Source organism: Geotrypetes seraphini, chromosome 3, assembly GCF_902459505.1.
Source record: "Geotrypetes seraphini chromosome 3, aGeoSer1.1, whole genome shotgun sequence".
Classification (NCBI taxonomy): Eukaryota; Metazoa; Chordata; class Amphibia; order Gymnophiona; family Dermophiidae; genus Geotrypetes; species Geotrypetes seraphini.
The window spans coordinates 323289235-323309930 of NC_047086.1; the positions used below are offsets into that span (position 1 = coordinate 323289235).

Consider the following 20696-nt stretch of genomic DNA (forward strand, 5'->3'; position numbering starts at 1 on the left):
CGGTAAGTAACTGTGCTTTATCCCAGGACAAGCAGGCATGATATTCTCACATGTGGGTGACCTCCAAGCTTACTGAAGAGGGATGGAGGGAAGTTGGCAATTTAAGCAAATAGATTTCGCAACACCGATTGGCCGAACCGACCATCGCTTCTGGACAGGGAGTCCAGACAGTAGTGGGAGGTGAAGGTATGAACCGAAGACCATGTGGCAGCCTTGCAGATTTCCTCAATAGGTGTTGACCTGAGGAAGGCTACGGAGGCTGCCATCGCTCGGACTTTGTGTCCCGTTACTCGACCATGCAGCGCGAGACCAGCCTGAGCGTAGCAAAAGGAGATGCAATCGGCCAACCAGTTGGACAAGGTGCGTTTGGAAACTGGGTGACCTAACCGGTTTGGGTCGAAGGACAAAAACAGTTGTGGGACTTTCCGGTGTGGCTGAGTGCGTTGGAGGTAAAAGGCCAACGCTCTTTTGCAGTCAAGAGTGTGGAGCGCCACTTCTCCGGGGTGAGAGTGGGGCTTGGGAAAAAACACAGGTAAGACAATGGACTGATTGAGATGGAAATCAGACACTACTTTAGGTAGGAACTTTGGATGGGTGCGGAGTACCACCTTGTCGTGATGGAATACCGTGAAGGGTGGGTCCGCTACCAGAGCTTGTAGCTCACTAACCCGCCGTGCAGACGTGAGTGCAAGTAGGAAAATTACTGAGGAATTAGTGAGGAATTTTGGATGGCATTTGTCTAGGGGCTCAAATGGAGGTTTCATTAGTTGAGCCAGAACCACGTTAAGGTCCCAAACCACCGGGGGAGGTTTGAGAGGGGGGTGGACATTCAGCATGCCCTTCATGAAGCGAGTGACTAAGGGATGGAGCGAGAGGGCTTTCCCTTCCAGGGGCTGATGAAAGGCCGCAATCGCACTGAGGTGTACTCGAATGGAGTTGGTCTTTAGGCCGGAATGAGATAGTTGAAGTAGATAGTCAAGGACCAGGGGGACGGGGACCGACACCGGGTCCTGGCTGTGGGAGGAGCACCAGGTTGAGAATCTGGTCCACTTTTGGGAGTAGCAGGTTCTCGTCGAGGTTTTTCTAGAGGCCTCCAATATCTCCTTGACTGATTGAGACACGGGGAGAGCAGTCAGGGGGAGAGAAACCAAGCATTCAGATGAAGAGATTGAAGATTGGGATGTAACAGTGAACCCTGACCCTGTGACAGTAGAGAGGGAAACAGAGGCAGAGGCAGTGGATCTCTGACACTGAGTTGAAGTAGAAGGGAAAACCACGGCTGGCGTGGCCAGCGAGGGGCAATCAGGATCAGGGTGGCTTGTACTGTTTTCAGGTGGACAAGCGTCTGCAGTATCAGAGGGAACGGCGGGAACGCGTACAGGAACCTTCCCTCCCAATCGAGGAGGAAGGCGTCGGCCTCGAGCCGGTCCGGGGAGTATATCCGGGAGCAGAAGAGAGGCAGCTTGTGATTGTGAGGGGACGCGAACAGGTCTATTTGAGGCGTCCCCCACCGTTCGAACACTCCTCGTAGGGCCTGAGAGTGTAGTGACCACTCGTGTGGCTGGAGGAGGCGGCTGAGTCTGTCCGCCAGGCAGTTTTGTTCTCCTTGTATGTACACCGCCCGAAGGAAGGTGTTGTTGGAGATTGCCCATTTCCAGAGGCGCAGGGCTTCCCGGCAAAGGGGCCAAGACCCTGTGCCCCCTTGTTTGTTTACGTAGTACATCGCTACTTGATTGTCGGTTCGGATGAGAACCATTCGGTCGCGGAGCAGATGTTGGAAGGCTACTGCTGCGAGGTAGATGGCCCGAAGTTCTAGCACGTTGATGTGGCAGCGGCGGTCTTGTGCTGACCACATTCCTTGGGTGCGCAGGCCGTCCAGATGGGCTCCCCAAGCGTACTCCGACGAGTCCGTGGTGAGTACCTTGCTGTGGGGTGGGGTGAGGAAGAGCAAACCTTTGGAAAGATTTGAAGAGTCGGCCCACCAGCGGAGCGATCGTTGCAATGAAGGAGTCACTGTCACGGAGTGGTCGATCGGGTCCCAGTCTTGACGCCATTGAGACGCCAGGGTCCATTGAGGGATTCTCAGATGGAGGCGGGCGAAGGGTGTGACATGGACGGTGGAGGCCATGTGGCCCAGGAGGATCATCATCTGTCGGGCTGATACTGAGGTCAGCCGAGAGATCCTTCGGCTCAGACTTACTAACGCCTCCAGGCGCGGAGGGGGGAGGAAGGAACGGAGGCGAACCGTGTCCAGCGTGGCCCCGATGAACTGTAGGGATTGTGAGGGGCGTAGTTGAGATTTTGGGAAGTTTATTTCGAACCCCAGACTTTGTAGATAGGTAATAGTCTGTTGGGTCGCTGAGATAGCCCCTTCTTTGGACGGGGCTTTGATTAGCCAGTCGTCCAGGTAGGGGAATACCTGGAGGCCCTGGGAGCGTAAGGTTGCTGCTACCACCACGAGGCACTTGGTGAAGACCCGAGGTGATGATGCTAGTCCGAAGGGGAGGACTCGGTATTGTAGGTGCCAGTCCCCTACTTGGAAACGCAAAAACTTGCGGTGAGCGGGGTGCACTGGGACATGTGTGTACGCCTCCTTGAGATCGAGGGAGCAGAGCCAGTCGCCCTCGTCGATCAGGGGGTAGAGTGTTGGTAGTGAGAGCATCCGAAACTTTTCCCGTACCAGGAATTTGTTGAGGCGTCTCAAGTCTAGTATTGGGCGTAGGTCTCCCGTTTTTTTCGGTACCAGGAAGTAACGGGAGTAGAAGCCCTTCCCCCGTTGGTCGGGGGGGACCTTCTCCACTGCTCTCAGGCGAAGCAGGTCTCGAGCTTCGGAGAGGAGTAGAGGTAGCTGATTCCTGTTGGGAGGGCAATTCCTTGGGGGGTTGTCCGGGGGAATGGCCCGAAAGTTGAGAGAGTACCCTGATGAGATCACGCCAAGGACCCATGCGTCCGTCGTGAGTTGTTCCCAGCGAGGGTAAAAGGCTTTGAGTCGACCTCCGATGGGAAGGCGGCCTGGGACTATGGCGGAGGGGGCCCGCCCCCTTCCGCGTGTCCCGTCAAAAGGACGGGGATGGTTTGGTGGTCGCGGGCGGTTGGGACTTGGGCATGGCCCTGTGATGGGCTTGCGGACGTCTGGGTGGGGGCCGCGAGAAAGCAGGGGTGGACTTTTGTGGGTAGCGGCGCGGAGGGGCCCTGTATGGCCTGGGCGCTGGGGGTTTGGGCTTTTGCCGGACAAGGGAGGCAAATGAGCGTTCATGTTCGGAGAGGCGTTTTGTCGCTGCCTCGATAGTGTCATCGAACAATTCCTTTCCCACGCAGGGGAGGTTTGCTAACCGGTCCTGTAAGTTGGGGTCCATGTCGACCAGGCGCAGCCAAGCTAGTCGGCGCATGGCGATAGCGAAGGCTGCTTCTCTGGAGGAGAGTTCGAAGCCATCGTAGGCCGCGTGGAATAGATGAAGGCGCAGGTTGGAGAGGGACTCTAAAAGCAGGCCGAACGTTTCCTGCCGGGAGGCCGGTAGGTCAGTCTCAAAGGCTCTCAATAGTCCAATGAGGTGTTTGAGGTATGATGTGAAGGTGAAAGTGTAGCTTTGCACCCTAGAGGCCATCATTGCGTTTTGGTATAGTCTCCTGCCGAACTTGTCCAGGGTTCGGCCTTCCCGGCCTGGGGGTACCGCTGCTGAGACCCGGGACGGGTGAGCCTTTTTCAAGGAGGATTCCACTAGCAGCGATTGGTGGGAGAGCTGTGGTTGCTCGAATCCCGGATAAGGTACTGTGCGGTACTTGGCCTCCATTTTGGAGGGTACGGCCGTGACCATGTAGGGGGTCTCCAGGTTCCTGAAGAAGGCCTGTTGGAGTACCGGGTTAGGTGGTAAGCGAAGGGACTCTCTGGGCAGTGATGGCATATCCAGCTCCGCCAGGTACTCCTTAGAGTATCTGGAGTCGGACTGGAGATCTAAGTCCAATGCGTGGCCCATGTCTTGGACAAAGCGAGTGAAGGATGGGCGAGATGTCCCCGGAGCCCCGTGCGGGGTCAGGGAACGAGACCTTCGCCGGGTGGAGAAGGATAAGGAGGCTTCCCTCGAGTATCGAGGTTCATGCTCTGATCCATGCTCCGAGGTTGGGGAAGCACTGTGAGAGTGTTCCGGGGTTGTCGATCTTCGGCGTCTCGAGGAGCCCCTCGGAGACGATGCCGGGGTTAGGGGTACCGATCGATGTCGGATTGGTGACCTCGATCCGGACTCCCTCGGAGAATGCGTCCGAGGGGGAGTTCGGAGGATACGCGGGTTGGAGAGTGATAACTCAGCCACCCTTAGTGGTCCTGTACGAGGTGTGGGAGAACGGCCTCGTAGGGTTGGTGAACCTCGGGCCTTCTTGGAGGTACGGCGGTTCGAGGTTTCTGTCGTTCTAGCCCGACGTTTTGCCCCTCGGCGGTCCGCAGAGGGGGAACGTCTCGGGCGTCTCGGCGAGGAGTCCGAGGAGGATGGGATGCGGCGAGGATTGCGCACCTTTCCTCGAGGTTGTTCGGTGTGAGGCTCAGGTTGGTCTGGCACATTCGAGGTCGAGGCCGATTGAAACTGGGCCATTGCAGCGGACAGCTCCGACGTGATCATCGCTCGGAGTAGGTCCTGGAAGACGGGCACGGACAGCATCGAAGGCATGTCCCCTGCCTCTGTGCGCTCCACCGGGGGCGACCTCGTATCAGAGTATTCCCGTGTGGTGGAGGCACGGCCCGAAGGCTTGGAGGGCTTAGACGGGGCTGTAAGCATGGGGCTTCCGCCATGCGTCGCCGTTGTCCCCGAGGCTGGCTTCTTCGCTGTTACAGAACCTGAAGAGGGAAGAGGGGACTTACCCGGAGCCGAGGCTTTCTGTTGTCCCGAGGACTTCGGGGTCGAGTCTCGAGGCGATGCCGAGGTTTCCGGGGCCGAGGTCAAGGCCGGGGCCGAGGCCAGGGCCGACCTCGAGGCCGAAGTGGAGGGTTGGTCCGGGGTGAAGAGATCCGCCATGCGGGCTTTTCTTCGGCGGAGGGCCCGGTTTTGGAAAATAGCGCACTGGGGGCAGGAGTCGGTTGGATGAGTCGCCCCCAGACAAAGGATGCACCGGCGATGCGGGTCTGTGAGAGAAAGAAGCCGCTCGCACCGGGTGCACTTTTTAAAGCCGGTCAAAGGCCGGGACATTAAATCGAAAGTAGCCGCGGCTCGATTAGCCACGCGGTCACGGGGACCCGGAAGCCTCCGGGTCGTTGAAAACGAAGCAGGAATCAAGTAAAAAGGTAAGGAATTCGCGCACAGCGACTTAATCGTGAAAAAACAAGAAAAAATCGCGGTGCTAGAAGGCAGTTGGGGCAGAGCCTGAAAAACACGTCTTCTAGGCTCGCGGAAAATTTTGAACTGGAGACCACGAGGGGATGCACCCCCTAGTGGAGCAGGAAGGCACGCATGCGTGGAGCAGCAGAGCAAACTTAAATCTTCAATCAAGTTTGCTTGAAAATGCTTCCGCATCGGGGCTCCGTAGATGACGTCACCCACATGTGAGAATATCATGCCTGCTTGTCCTGGGATAATGAATGATATCATTTTCCCATAATAAATTATTTGTTAGGAGGGGAGGTGGGTGGGTATTTTATTTTATTTATCCCATAAAATATATGTATTTGTCAATATTTTTATTATAAGTGTTATTTGTAATGGGAGGGGAGGGAAGGGAGTGTTTTAAATTCTAGTAACAATTGTTATACATATTATGTAATACATACATTTTTAGTTATTATTGTACATAAATTTAGAATGATATATTGTATTTACAGTGATACATGAAAGAAAATCAAGTGTATATTTTATGAGATCGTTTAAATTTCTGTGTTACACTTGTAGTATGAAAAATGAATAAAAAATTTAAAACAATTTTTTGTGACGGGCAAAGCCACTTCAGTAGCCCCAGAGATGCCTACTGATATCACTGCCCAGATTGCTATGATATACAACTGATTTTGCTCTGTATTTATGATTACAGTGGTACCTCGGTTTACGAGTGCACCGGTTTGCGAGTGTTTTGCAAGACGAGCAAAACATTTGCAAAATCGGTGCCTCGGAAACCGAGCATGGCTCGATTTATGAGCACCCTCCCCCCCCACCGCAATCCGGCACCCCCCCTGCCTCGAACCGGCACCCCTACCCCGCCACGATCCGACCCCCCCCCGCCACGATTGGGCACCCCACCCCCCGCCACGATCCGACCCCCCCCCGACACAATTGGGCACCCCCCGCCGCTTCTTACCCTCATCTGGGCACTCTTGAAAATCGGCCTTCTCTGCTGGGCCTTGAGCATGCTCAGATGCTCAAGGCCCAGCAGACGAGAAGGCCGATTTTCAAGAGTGCCCAGATGAGGGTAAGAAGCGGTGGGGGGGTGCCCAATTGTGTCGGGGGGGATGTCGGATCGTGGCAGGGGGGGTGCCCAATCGTGGCGGGGGGGGGTCGGATCGTGGCAGGGGGGTGCCGGTTCGAGGCAGGGTGGGTGCCGGATCGCAGGGGGAGGTGCCTGATCGCGGGGGGGGGGGGCCTTCGAGGGGAGCAATGCCGGTTCTCGGGGGGGGGGGGAGAACGCATCAAAGCGAGTTTCCATTATTTCCTATGGGGAAACTCGCTTTGATAAATGAGCATTTTGGATTACGAGCATGCTCCTGGAACGGATTATGCTCGTAATCCAAGGTACCACTGTATATTGATATGCCTTCTTTTTCTTTGAAATTCAACTACCCTTAACAGTACTTGTTTCTTTCTCCCTAATTTGTGGACTATTTTCATAGTATATTTATGTTAACATTATGGGCTCCTTTTACTAAGCTGCGCTAACAGTTTTAGCGTGCACTAGACGCTAACGCCTCCATTGAGCTGGCGTTAGTTTTTCCACGTAGCGCGGGGGTTAGCGGGCGCTAAAAATGCTACCGCAGCTTAGTAAAAGGAGCCCTATTTTTATTATCTCCTCATTGGATATTGTTATTTTTCCTTACCAAAGGTGTTTTTCTTTGATGTTAAATAAAAGAGAAATTTAAAAAAAGAGAGAAATAACTTGCCTTATAGAAACAAACAGACAAAAAAGAAAGGCGAAGGTGATGTCCAATCCAACGCAATTCAGTTTTATTCTATAAATTTAGCACCCAGCAAGGATCCTACTTTTGGTACACAGATATGCCGTCTTCAGGGAACCCTAAAAAAAAGGGGATATATTAAAATCATGAACATATAAAATGTAACATTAAGAACATAAGAAGAATTTGCCTCCGCTGTGTCAGACCAAGGGTCCATCGAGCCCAGCGGTCCGCTCCCGCGGCGGCCCATCAGGTCCATGACCTGTAGAATGATCTTTTGTCTAACCCATTGATTCCTACTCCCTTGTATCCTGAAAACCCCCCTTGTTCCCTTTTATAATAATATAATATAATAATAACAGCTTATATACCGAAATACCGTGAAGTTCTATGCGGTTTACAAAAGATTAAGCAAAGGTACAAATTGACTGACTTCAAGAGGGGAAGAAGAAAGAGAAGTAATTAGACAGGAAATTCATTGTTGAGGAGAAAAGTGATCAAAAGGACAGTAGGTCGCTATTGAGAGGAAAGAGATAAGTGGATCAGTTGTCAAGATGTTTTAAGAACAGGTGTGTTTTTAGACGTTTCCTAAATACCTCATAAGTAGAGGGCGAAAGTAATTGTTCTAGGTCTTTACCCCATGATGCTGCTTGGTGTGAGAGAAGGAATTCATGGTGTTTTTTCAGTTTGCAACCTCTCACTGGTTATCTATGCCCTTTTTTACTCCTGTCTCCTCCTTTATCTGTAGCCTTCAATCTCCTTATCCTTCAGGAATTTATCTAGTCTCTCTTTGAAACCCCTTAATGTAGTCTGTCCTATTACATCTTCTGAAAGTGCATTCCAGGTATCCACCATCCTCTGAGTGAAGAAGAACTTTCTAGCATTGATTCTAAACCTGTCCCCTTTCAATTTCTCCGACTGCCCTCTTGTTTTTGTTGTTCCTAGTACGCTGAAGAACATTCACATTCATCAATAAAATACAGAAGAAGGCATATCTGTGTGCAGAAACTAGGATCCTTGTTGGGTACTAAATTTATAGAATAAAACTGGATTGGATTAGACATCACATGTGTCTATTTTGTCTGTATGTCTCTGTGCAATGGGACATGTGTTTAGATTTTCTTATTGTATACTTTCTTACACAATAAAATTCCTTTGTATTGATCATCCCCTTTAAAATGAGAAATGGCTTTTGATGTGGATCCAATCCATAATATGTGCTGTCCCCTTTTCTGATATAGCTATGCTAAGAGGTGAATGGGGATATGCGTTTTTGTATTTTCATTTTAGAATAGGGCATGCTATTTCATTTGGCACACTCTAATAACATGCTCTACTCAGGAGTAGCTTGCAACTCTATTGAACAAATTATGTGGAATGAGTGACCAGCATCGAAAAATACTGTTTTAAAATCAGAATGTCTTTTTAAAGCTTTGTTTCTTTTTATTCTGACAATGCAGGCGTGACTATGAAACGAAGCCCCCCAAACTCCAGCTGCTGGCAGAGATTCGAGCCTACCTGCACAGGCATGATGCTGATTGGGTGCCCGAGGTGGAGCCTCCCATCGATTACTGTTATGTGCGCCCTGGCCACATCCCCACCATCAACTCCATGTGTCAGGAATTCTTTTGGGCAGGTGGGAACTCCTACCACAAAAATATACACATTTTCAACCCCATAAAAGCAGAGAACGCCATTTTCTTAAAGGGCATTTAAAGTAAGGTGTCGCCAAATTCAATTAGACAGCTTAAGTATTAGATAAACAACAATGACAAAATATTCTTGTATTCCATATTAACAAGTTCTATGTGGATCACAAGTTAAGAAAGTCAGGCATTCCCTGAAGAATTACAAAAAAAAAAGACTTCATATTAAAAATATTAATAATCAACATAGCAAATATTTTCTTTTAAAAAAACAAATGCTTTTAAAACATTTCTGAATCAAAAGATAGCTTAAAAGCAATATACTCAGTTATATACCAAAAAAATCTTTGCGTTCTGAGAATTTAGCGCTACTGAAGATGTTTTTGAACCCAAGACTTGTCGAGACTGGTAAAATGACTTTCTGCTGTGCAGGAGTTAAGTTATGGAATTCCTTGGTGGGTCAGATACGAAATTGCTGTGAAAAGGGTAGCTTTAGAAAATTACTAAAGACGCAGCTATTCGTTGATGCCTTTTTTTAGGTACTCTTGATAAAGTTGATGAACTATCCATGATCTTTTTAGCCACATTATGGTATCTTTTTGAAGATTGTTTTTGTGTTTATTTCTTTATATGTTTTTTAACGATGCATTTGTTTTTACTATAGGCCTCTTCAATTAAACTACGCTAGAAGTTTTCTAGTGCGGGGAGCCGCGCTGAATGGCCCGCACTGCTCCCGACGCTCATAGAGTTCCTATGAGCATTGGGAGCTTCGCGGGCCATTCAGCACGGCTCTCTGCGCTAAAAATGGCTAGCGCAGTTTAATAGAAGAGGGGGTATGTGTTTATTTTAAATATTGTGTATGTAAATTTGGTAAACATCTTAGTTTTTAAACGGTATATAAATTTTTTAAATAAAAAACTTGAGCTGGTAAAGCATTCCAAATATGTGCTGCAAAAAATGTAAAACTGGTACAAAATACTGTTTTGAAACAAATATCTCTTGAGCTCAGATATTGCATTAATAAAGAATTTATTGATAGCTTTGCTCTACCCATATTAGTTAAACCTATTAAATCCAATGTATAAAGAGAAGCTTTTCCTTATAAAATATTAAAAATCATTGTACATTACTTGAAGTAGATACAAGCCTGTACTGTCAGCCAGTGTAGCTTTATCAGCAGAAACCCTCTCGCCTTTGTGAACAGAAAATAATCAGCTGAGCTGCAGTATTGTGGATTGACTGTAGTTTTGTTTTTTATAAAGTAAAACTTTGTGCAAACCTAAATACATTATATTAGAGTAATCTAGTCCAATATCAGGCTCTGTACTACCAACCTGAAGGCTAAAGACTCTAAGACTCTTCTAATTCTCCTTAATTTCTTTCTTCAATATTAGAAATGATTTCCTTACCAATGAATTTATCTGTAGCTCTGGAGAATAGAGTATATTAGACAGGACAACTCCTAGGATCTTTAGACTAGAGTCAAATTTAAAATTTAGATTACTCAATTTCAAAATATTGTTTCAAATATCTGTCCTATCATCAGAAATGTTGTTTTATGTTTGTTTAATTTTAAATGATACAGATCTTCCATCTTTCAAGAATTTAATTGGTGATCTGATTTGAAATCATGTCAGCTGAGGATAACAGAAGAAATACTGCAATTTTATCTGGATAGAAAAATGACTTGTAGCCTCTTAGAGATAGTGGATGTTAGGGTGGGGCAGAGTGGATGGGGCATTTTTGTCTTTATCTGCCTTCATGTTTGCAATCTATATCCCAAACAACTTAATAAAACATTAAACAGTGATGGCGACAGGGGAGACCTCTGAGGCACTCCAGTCAGGTTTCCAGAAATCCAATTGAGCGCCACCAAATCTAATCTAATCTAATCCTTAGGTTTGTATACCGCATCATCTCCACATTCGTAGAGCTCGATGCGGTTTACAGTAGGGGAAATAGGAAGGAACTACACCAGAGGGTTAGAGGTAGAAGTGTGAAGAAAATTTAGAGGACTTGGGAAGCCAAGATATAAGAGTTTCCTTGATTCCTAAGTTGGAGGGAGACTTACATTTTTTGAGAAAAGCCAGGTTTTCAGATGTTTGCGGAAAACTTGGAGAGAGCTCAAGTTCCGAAGAGGGGAGGTAAGGTTGTTCTAGAGCTCAGTGATTTTGAAGTGGAGGGAGGTCCCTAGCTTTCCTGTGTGGGAAATGCCTTTTAGCGAGGGGAAGGATAGTTTTAATTTGTGGGAGGATCTGGTGGTATTAGGGTTTGAGGAATTCTAAGAAAGAGGGATAAAGGGAGGGAGGATACCATATAGGATTTTGAAAGCTAAACAGGCGCATTTATAGTGGACCCTGGCGATTATCGAAAGCCAGTGGAGCTTGGCCAGGAGCGGGGAGACATGGTCAAATTTACTTTTAGCGAAGATGAGCTTGGCCGCGGCATTCTGAATCCGTTGGAGTCTGTGGAGGTTTTTCTTAGTTAGGCTTAAGTAGATAGAGTTGCAATAGTCCAATCTGGAGAGGATGATGGATTGGACAAGGATAGGACAAATCTCACTATATAAATGGCTTAACTAAGAAGCCTCTAAACCAGCTGAAGGTATTTCCTGTAATACCAAGTGTACTAAGAACTGACAACAGGATATCACGTTCCACTAAGTCAAAGGCACACAATATATAAGATTGCAATAAAATTTCCCTGGTGTCCTTTACTTACTTCTGCCTATAAAGTGCCCACAACTGTACTGTACTGTTTATGAAACCTGGTTTGAGAGGGATGTAGATTCTCACATTTTTCCAGGTATAAGTGCAATTTGTCAGTAACAAGTCCTTCTATAATTTTAGTAAATACCACTATTTACTGGCCTGTAATTTGTTACATCATGTAAATCTGTGTTTTTATTTTTGGAAATCAGAGTTAACAACATAATTCCCATGGAAGGGTGGGAATATATTGATGCACTGTCTTTACTTGGAAAATCAAAGCGTTTTTGAAAAGATTTTTTTTTTTTTAATTTCTTTATTCATTTTTTCATATTACAACAAGTGTATCAGAAAAATACATATAATCTTATAAACACACACTTGATTTTCCTTCATGAATATTTTAAGTACAATATATCATATTTATATTCATATTTTTATAATGTTTTAGATAATATGTAAATCATTTAATATGTATGACAAATATAAATAAAATAAAAAAGCCCCCCTCAGCCCTTCCTTCCTATTTCAGAATATCTAACCTAATACTTCAAAATGCATTAATTAATTCATACATATTGTGAGGTAAATAAAATAATACCCACCCACATCCCCACTTAACAAATAGTAATAAATAGTAAAAATGTATGCCTTATTTATAGTAGACTCCCCTTCCCCATCCCTCTGGCCATGAAATGGGAAGAAACTCTGTAATTTAGGCCATGTATATTCTGAAGGCCTTATATCCCAGAATCTCTAGCAGTTTGATGCTGTGATTTTCTTAGTTCTTCTTTTTGACTTTACATTTATAGTAAAGCAGTGTGGTTTTCCACTTCAGGAGTTGATCTGTCAGAGTGTCTGCAGTATCCAGACTTCAGTGTTATCGTCCTCTATAAGAAGGTCATTATTGCTTTTGGCTTCATGGTACCTGATGTCAAATACAACGAAGCTTACATCTCATTCCTATTTGTTCACCCTGAGTGGAGGAGAGCAGGAATTGCAACATTTATGATTTACCACCTTATTCAGGTAATGAAGGATGGCTCCTTCTGTACGTGTGTGTAAAATGTAGCATTAATTTTCTGCAGGCATTCGATTTAACAGCAAGCCGAGGGGCAGACTTGCAGAAATCTGTTCTTGGTTTATCCAGATGATGGAATGAACATCGCATCTTAAAGTATTTAAAATAGCATTTCTGTATATCTGTGTGACACTGCCCAGCCACTGCTGTATTGTGCATGTGTACTTAGTTTTTAAGTTCCGATGGCCTTAAACCCAATTGTCTTCAACCTGATTGCATGAATTTCCTGAAATGTTTTGAATGACAATTTTCTGCTAAGTAGTATGTCGGTTTGAGAATGATCAGTCACCAGTAGATAACAAGTGAAAGAATGTCTATGCCTTGTACATTTTTCGCATTTCAAATTGTGTTATCCTAACCACACCCACTCCAAAGGAAATCATGTGATGTGACACTCAACAATGAGCCTTCCTTTTAAATAGCTTCCCTCCCACACACACTCCTCCTAAACTTACTTGCTCCACTTCATCACTGACGCTGAAACCGTGGATTGAAGACAAAGTTTTATTTTATTTTTCTTTCCAGCTTATGATTTATCTTTAATCTTATCTACTGTTTTGCCTTTTGTCTTTGTTTTGTTCTATTTCTATCATTTAAATTTCTCCAGAATTCTACTGTTCAACGGCTCCCCCTTCTGCTTCTATTCCTTTCTCTCCTCTCTTCTACCTTCCAAAGTATTTAGATCAATGCTGTCTTGTTAAAATGTTTATTTTATTTTTATTTTTCCTCTAACTCTACTTTTCACTTCTCTATTACCCTCCAGGTACTTTAGTTAGATTGTGAGCCTTCGGGACAGTAAGGGAATTTTTCAAGTACCTTTCTTATTTCTAATCTTAATGTATATTTTCTGTAAACCGCTTAGAACCTAACGGATGTAGCGGTATATAAGAAATAAATTACATTACATTACATTACATTACACACACACATGCACATACACACATTCTGGAACACCATCTCAGAAAGGGTTCGCTTAATGCAAGATCATCTCTACTTCAGGAAGCAGGTGAAAGCTTGGTTCTTCTCTCAAGACTTTAATGGAAGAAGTAACCAGCTAGTCACACACACAATGACTAAGACCAGCAGCACACTTTGAGCAGCATTTGCTTATCCACTCCTGCTGTAGCTGAACTCATGTTCCCACACCTTTTCTGACTCTGCAATTTTTTTTTCATTTAGTCACTCTTATTTCTGTCTAACTCCACGTTTCCAAGTTTATTTAAAATTTGATAATCTGCTTATTAGGTTTCTAAGCGGCATACATTACTAAAAAAAAAAAGTGGGATACATGGACAGAGATGCACGGACAGGAAACAAAAGGAGAAAGGGGAAGAACTACATCGCAAGATAGGATAGGGAGACAGGGTTAAAACACAAGGAGGGGGCCCATCTGTAATAAAGGTTTAAAGAGCAAAAAGTATTTATCGAGTGAATGCATCTTTGAATAAAAATGATTTTAATTTTGATTTAAATCGATCTAATATCAATTCCTTGCATAATTGGCGTGGGCATAGAATTCCAAAGCACGGGGGGCGGGAACTGAAAAAATGTTTGAAAGTGTCGTGCTAATGTGTCTCATTGAAGGAATGAATATAGTAGATGTTGGTTGTTTGAACGAAGGGTTCTCGCTGGAGTGTACGGAATTAGAAGTCTGTCAATGAGTTCTGGGGAATTTTGTAGCCAGTGTTTTGAAAGTTAATAACAAGATTTTATAAGTGACTCGATGGGAAACTGGGAGCCAGTGGGCCTTAATCAACAGTGGCGTCTTCTGTCTTATCTATATATATGTTCCGCCTCTGCTTACAACCTATACAGTACTGTCTATTAAGTTTTTTGGGGTTTTTTTTTTAAATTCTTTATTCATTTTATGTTCAACATCAAGTGCACAGAAAGTACCGTATTTTCTCGCATATAACGTGCGCGTTATACGTGGTTTTTACATACTGCGCATACCCTTGCGTGTTATACGCGTGAGCGCGTTGTACAAATTTTTTTTTACATAGTTCCCCCCCCCCCACCGACGTCCGATTCACCCCCCCGCAGGACCACTCGCACCCCCACCCCGAAGGACCGCTCGCACGCACCCGCACCCGCATCCCCACCCCGAAGGACTGCTCGCACGCACCCGCACCCCCACCCTGAAGGACCGCTCTCACCCCCACAGCTTCCCGACCCCCCCCCCATCATATAGAAACTCCTACCGGTGTCCTGCTGCTTCCTCTTGGCAGTCCCGACACCCGACACGATCGGGGCAAGAGGGAGCTCAAGCCCTCTTGCTCCAGACAACCGCGGCACCCCTGACACGATCGGGGCAAGAGGGAGCTCAAGCCCTCTTGCCCCCCCCCCCCCGACTCCCCGACACGATCGGGGCAAAAGGGAGCCCAAGCCCTCTTGCCCCGCCGACTCCCCAACTCCCTGACAATATCGGGCCAGGAGGGAGCCCAAGTCCTCCTGGCCCTGGCGACCCCCCCCCTGCTAGTTTTTTGGGCCAGGAGGGAGCCCAAACCCTCCTGGCCACGGCGACCCCCTACCCCCACCCCGCACTACATTACGGGCAGGAGGGATCCCAGGCCCTCCTGCCCTAGACGCAAACCCCCCTCCCCCCAACGACCGCCCCCCCCAAGAACCTCCGATCGCCCCCCCAGCCGACCCGCGATCCCCCTGGCCGACCCCCACGACACCCCCACCCCCCTTCCCCGTACCTTTCTGTAGTTGGCCGGACAGACGGGAGTCAAACTTGCCTGTCTGGCAGGCAGCCAACAACAGAATGAGGCCGGATTGGCCCATCCGTCCCAAAGCTCCGCCTACTGGTGGGGCCTAAGGCGCCTGGGCCAATCAGAATAGGCCCGGGAGCCTTAGGTCCCACCTGGGGGCGGGGCCTGAAGCACATGGGCCCAACCCGACCATGTGCCCAAGGCCCCGCCCCCAGGAGGGACCTAAGGCTCCCGGGCCTATTCTGATTGGCCCAGGCGCCTTAGGCCCCACCAGTAGGCGGAGCTTTGGGACGGATGGGTCAATCCGGCCTCATTCCGTCGTTGGCTGCATGCCGGACAGGCGGGTTTGGCTCCCGTCTGTCCGGCCAACTACAGAAAAGTACGGGGAAGGGTGTCGGGGTCGGCCAGGGGGGTCGCGGGTCGGCTGGGTGGGCGGTAGGAAGTTCTTGGGGGGGGGGGCGGTCGTTGGGGGGAGGGGGGTTTGCGTCGAGGGCAGGAGGGCCTGGGATCCCTCCTGCCCGTAATGTAGTGCGGGGTGGGGGTAGGGGGTCGCCGTGGCCAGGAGGGTTTGGGCTCCCTCCTGGCCCGAACAACTAGTGGGGGGGGGTCGCCAGGGTCTGGAGGACTTGGGCTCCCTCCTGGCCCGATATAGTTGGGGAGTCGGCGGGGCAAGAGGGCTTGGGCTCCCTTTTGCCCCGATCGTGTCGGGGAGTCGGGGGGGGCAAGAGGGCTTGAGCTCCCTCTTGCCCCGATCGTGTCGGGGGTGCCGCGGTTGGCTGGGGCAAGAGGGCTTGAGCTCCCTCTTGCCCCGATCGTGTCGGGGAGTCGGGGGGGCAAGAGGGCTTGAGCTCCCTCTTGCCCCGATCGTGTCGGGGGTGCCGCGGTTGGCTGGGGCAAGAGGGCTTGAGCTCCCTCTTGCCCCGATCATGTCGGGGAGTCGGGGGAGAGGGGCAAGAGGGCTTGAGCTCCCTCTTGCCCCGATCGTGTCGGGGGTGCCGCAGTTGGCTGGGGCAAGAGGGCTTGAGCTCCCTCTTGCCCCGATTGTGTCGGGGAGTCGGGACCGCCAAGAGGAAGCAGCAGGACACCGGTAGGAGCTTGTACATGATGGGGGGGGGGTCGGGAGGCTGTGGGGGTGCGAGCGGTCCTTCAGGGTGGGGGTGCGGGTGGGAGTGCATGCGAGCGGTCCTTCGGGGTGGGGGGTGTGAATCGGACGTCGGGGGGGGGCATCAGGCTTTCAGGGTGGGGCAGGACTTCAAGGGGGAGAGGAGAGTCAGGGCGGGTGAAAGGAGAGTCGGGGTGGCCAGAGGAGAGTTGGGGCGGGCGAAAGGAAAGTCGGGCAGCATGCGCGGTATACGGGTGTGCGTGATATATAAAAAATTCTGTACATAAATTTGCGTTTTTCGCGCGCTATATCCGTGTGCGCGTTTTACACGGGTGCGCGTTATCTACGTGAAAATACGGTAATAACAATTTGACTAATACATCACTTGAAATTCCACAAACATTTTCAATAAATAAAATTTATCCCCTCCCCTCCCACCATAATAATATTAAATAATATATATAATATAATAAATTCGTCCATCACTTTATAACAAATAATGAAATCCGAAAACCCACCCCCCTCCCCATTTTTTCATTTATGTTAATCAGGGGAAAATGATAAGATTTTTTTAACACTAGAACTGCCACAAGGGTCACATTAAATGCCAACAAAATTACCTTAATGAGTGAATTATGATTATTGATGTTTTACATGATAAATAAGTTTCAAGGGACTATCTGCTGTACTTTCCAACAGAGAATGACACAGTTACAGAATTTGTCCCCATCTCCGCAGATAATCATGGGAAACCATCCCCATGTCATTCTTTAAGGAGATAGGGAACAATCAGAGTATGAATGGGCACAACCACTGACCCTGAAGCTTTGCACTGAAGAATGCTGGTATAGAAGGACTGAGATTGAGATAGACACTAAAGAATGACACAGGATGGTTTCTGCGGAAATGGGGATGGTGACAAATTCTATCATCATGTCATTCTCTACAAGTTTCCAAGATATAAGCAGTCACATTTAGAAAAATCAAAGGGGGCAAAATTGACCCCTTTGATGTTTCAGCTATCTTACTATGGCTTTTGTCAAGATAAAGTACTGTACTGGAATCTGTGTGTGGGACTGTTTTTTTAATGATATTTCTCAGTCTGGATTGTTTGATGTGGAAAAGGTGATTGATCTCTGTCTAATAAATTTAGCACTACAGACAGATACCCTCCACCCTCTGGGTTAATCTGACCCATTTTCAAAATCTGTGTCTCCTTTCAGGAGTTTTCCCTCCAAATCATTTGGTCCCATTCCCTCAGGTTTACAATTACTTTTCCCCACAAACACATTCTCAACTCTTTTTATATAATTTTTCTTTCTTTCTTTTTTTTTTTCCATTATTTTTTATTTTCTAATTTTTCATAAAGTGTACATAATAATAAATTACAATTGATAAATGCATATTAGTCACTTTTATATCTAATACATTATATATCTGAATTTGATTTTCCCCCTCACCCTCCCCCCTCCCTTTCATTACTTTAATATAATATTTTAATTTTCAAATTTTTATAAAAAGTATACAACATATTAGAATACAATTGATAAATATTCAATAACTTTTTTATATCTAATACAATATAATCTAAACAAATTTTGTCCCATTTCCCTCCCCCCACCCTTTTATTACCTTTTATTCATACGTTATATTTTGTATAATATATTATAACATACTATATATAAATTAATTTTTCTTACCCCCCCTTTATGTGTGTCATAAAAAAAAAAAAAAAAATCCTTAAAAGAAGAAAAGAAGAAGAAAACATCATATTATTTATTCATTACAGTATTTTGTCAATGGCCCCCATATTTTTATAAATTTAGTATATGTCCCCTTTTGTATTGCTATTGTTCTTTCCATTTTAAAAATATGACATATTGTATTCCACCAAAATGTGTAATTTAGGTTGTTGTAATTTTTCCAATTATTAGTTATATGTTGAATGGCAACCCCTGTCATAATTAATAAAAGCTTATTATTTTCTGGTGAAATTTGACTTTTTATTCTCATCATTGTTCCAAATAAAATTGTATCATATGATATTGCAATATGATTTTCCATTAATTTATTAATTTGTGGCCAAATTGAATTCCAAAAAATTTTAATATAAGGACAATGATATAATAAATGATCTATTGTCCCTGGTTCTAAATTACAGTGCCAGCATCTATTAGACTTAGAACTGTCTAATTTTTGCAAACGAGTAGGGGTCCAAAAAGCTCTATGTAATAAAAAGAACCATGTTTGTCTCATAGATGCTGACACTGTACATCCCATTCTCCAAGACCAAATTAGTGGCCATTGAGATGCATTAATTTGATGTCCAATCTCAATGCTCCAAATGTCTCTTAGACCATTTTTTGGTTTTTTATTTAAATATCCAGATATTAATTTATACCACAATGCGGCTTGATGTCCTAGGAAGTCTGTTTTAAAGCATAAGAACTTTAAACTATATTGATTGTTTAATGATTTCCATTCAGGGAACCCAACCTGAATGGCCTGCTTCAATTGCAACCATTTAAAACTTTGTGTTTTATTGAGACCAAATCTATATTGCAATTGTGGAAAATCCAGCAGTTTACCTTCTGAGATAATATCATCTAGAGTTCTAATGCCTGCATTAATCCAGTTCTTCCAAAGGATTTGAGCTCCGCCAATTTTGATCTTGGAGTTTATCCATATGGATTGATTAGTTGATTTGTATATTGGGATGGGTGTTAATTTATCAATAAATCTCAATGTTTTCCAAGTATCCATTATTATTTTATTTTCTTTGTATCTTTTAGGTATATTAATACTTGGTAGATGAACTAAATTTAGGGGAAACATAAGGCGCCATTCCAAATATAACCAATCTGGTGCATTATCTATAAGTTCTGGGAGGATCCAATACATACCCTGACGTAGAATATAGGCTTGATGGTACCTATAGAAATTTGGAAAATTTACCCCTCCCTCCTTAATTGATTTTTGTAAGGTTACTAAAGCTATTCTAGGTGTTTTACCAAGCCAAAGAAATTTTGTTAAAATTCTATTAAGCTTTTTATAAAAGGACCCCTGAAAATAAATAGGTATCATACTCATTTGGTAGCAAACTACAGGCAACATCATCATTTTAATAGTTTGAACTCTTCCCCACCAAGAAATATGTAATGGGTTCCATTGCTCACATAACTCCGTAACTTTTTTTAATACATATTTTTCATTTTCTTTTACAGTATCTTCAATTGTTTTTTTAACTTGAATGCCTAGATATTTAAATCCTTCTTCTTTCCATATGAATGGAAAAGTATCAAATAATCCTTTTACACAGTAAACATTCAAGGGTATAATTTCAGATTTATTCCAATTAATTTTATAACCTGAAAATTTGCCAAACTTATCAATTAATTCCAATAAAGAAGATAAGGTAGACTCTGGATTTCTCAAATAAAGCAAAATATCATCCGCATAAGCCGAAATTTTATATTCCATATCTGAATATGGAATACCTTGTATCTCCCTCGTTTGCTGTATTGCTAACAATAAGGGTTCTAATACAACATCAAATAACAAAGGAGATAAAGGACAGCCTTGTCTAACTCCCCTCTGCAATTGAAAACCATCAGATATCATATTATTAATATTTAATCTTGCAATCGGGAAGCTATACAATGTTTTTACCATTTGTATAAATCCAGAACCTATACCAAACCATTCTAAAGCCTGATACATAAAATTCCATTCTACCCTATCAAATGCTTTCTCAGCATCTAATGAAACTGTAAAAGCCGGTTCATCCATTTTTTTTGATAAGTTTAGCATGTGAAATAATAGTCTAGAGTTATTGGAGGAATGTCTTTTAGCAACAAAACCCGTTTGATGCATATCTATAATATGTGGGAGAGCTTTAGCTAATCTCAAAGCCAAAATTTTCGCCAAAAGTTTATTATCAACATTTATCAAAGATATAGGCCTGTAGTTTGAAACCAAAGTAGGATCTTTATTTGGCTTAGGCAAAACAATTATTATTGATTCAGCCATAGTACCTTTAATATTACCTTTTATAAGTTGTGTCTGATATAAATTTAGTAAATGTGGGGAAAGGATATTTTGAAATGTTTTATAAAATTCTACTGTGTAACCATCACCACCTGGAGCGGATCCAACTCTAAGAGATCTCAATGCTGTTTCTAATTCTTTTAATGATATAGGTTCTTCTAAACTTCGTTTTATATGATCAGGAATTTTAGGTCCATTAATTAAATCTAAAAATTTTTTTCCATCTTTTTGTTTCCCCAAACAAGGTTCGGAAGAATATAGATCCTTATAAAAATTTAAAAATTGTTTTAATATTATATTTGTTTGATTTGTTA

At 45.0% G+C, this 20696-nt stretch overlaps 1 protein-coding gene across 1 annotated transcript in view; it reads left to right on the forward strand.

The window, feature by feature from the left end:
• Window positions 1–20696, forward strand: part of KAT14 (lysine acetyltransferase 14) — an 80764-nt gene that overhangs the window by 49727 nt on the left and 10341 nt on the right. The window contains exons 8-9 of the mRNA XM_033936374.1: window positions 8545–8720; window positions 12277–12467. Coding sequence (XP_033792265.1) covers window positions 8545–8720; window positions 12277–12467 — 367 coding nt within the window. The remainder of the gene's footprint in view (window positions 1–8544; window positions 8721–12276; window positions 12468–20696) is intronic.